We start from the raw sequence: 1,132 nt of genomic DNA on the forward strand, positions 1-1,132 counted from the left end.
TCTGGAAGGAGCCGTTGTCGATCACCAGCGGCACCGGCTGCGGAGTCCTCACGGCCGCGCCGGGCTCCAGCACCGGGTCGGGGGCCCAGCGCGCGTCGCGGAAGGCGAACACCCGTGAGGCCGCCGCCATCTTGTGCCCTTCCCGGCCGCCTCCGGCCGGCAACACAGGCACCGACACACGTTCCGGTCCGCGGCGGGTCCCGTCCCCCCTCAACCTCTCTCTCACACAGGGACACCCAAGTCAATCTCGGACCTTCAGACCCTCCCCCGGTGTCTGTGACCGGCGTGGGAGTGAAACTGGGCGGCCCTCGCCTGTGCCAGCCCGCCCTGTGGGGTCCCTCGCACAGGGGCTGCTTCCCCGAGGCCTCCAGAGCACTCAGAGTGCACATCTCCCTGAGGAAAAAAGGGGTGCCAGCCGCGGTGGAGATGTCCTGGCCTTTTCCACAGGTGTCTGCTGGATGGGAGATAGACACAGCAGGTGGGAACCGTCCCACCACTGTGGTGGAGGGAAGGACAGGCCACCCACCCAACCCAGCCAAGGGCTGGGCCCTGTGGAGAGCCGGGATGGACCCCAAAGAGATGGTCCCTCCTGACCAAGGGAAACACTTCACCATGAAAACCAAAGTCACGATTTCTGGGATCAGCTCCTTCCTGTCACAGCCTTTGCCGACAAACCACCAACAGCCTGGTTTTCAGAAAGTGCCACCAACCCGCTGGGTGAAATGGGGACCGCAAATATTTAGCATCCTTGAAGCTCAGGTCATTTAATGGCTTTTCTCACTTGTTTACCCAATGCGCAAAGTAGGGATAATAGCTTTCTTTTATCACAAAGGGTTGTTATTAACGTGAATTAATGAGAATTTGCAAAGTTCATTTAGATCTTGGGATTAAAAGGCTCATTTCAAGGGGCTGTTAATATATAAAAACAAACACATGCACACAAGCAAGAACGTTAAATGCATGCAATCATTCATAATGTGCACTTACACAGCTTCTGTTGTCTGAGGTTTGCTGAGAGCTACACAAACAATTAATGTAGCCAAACAACCCCCTGTGTGGTAAGCAATAGATAATGGTTTTATTTTATTGAAGGAGAAACACACAGTGTAATGAATATCAAGTTACCAAAGTC

The 1,132-nt window shown here is 54.5% G+C and overlaps 1 protein-coding gene across 1 annotated transcript in view; it reads right to left on the reverse strand.

Annotated features, from left to right (window-relative positions):
* ACTR5 (ARP5 actin-related protein 5 homolog (yeast)) overlaps positions 1–137 on the reverse strand; it is a 10,721-nt gene extending 10,584 nt beyond the window's left edge. The window contains exon 1 of the mRNA XM_014941223.1: positions 1–137. This exon is cut by the window's left edge and continues 215 nt beyond it. Within this exon, the coding sequence (XP_014796709.1) occupies positions 1–130 (130 nt within the window). The 5' untranslated portion in view covers positions 131–137.
* Positions 138–1,132: the final 995 nt, after the last annotated feature.

This window comes from Calidris pugnax, unplaced genomic scaffold (genome assembly GCF_001431845.1).
Source record: "Calidris pugnax isolate Ruff unplaced genomic scaffold, ASM143184v1 scaffold55, whole genome shotgun sequence".
Classification (NCBI taxonomy): Eukaryota; Metazoa; Chordata; class Aves; order Charadriiformes; family Scolopacidae; genus Calidris; species Calidris pugnax.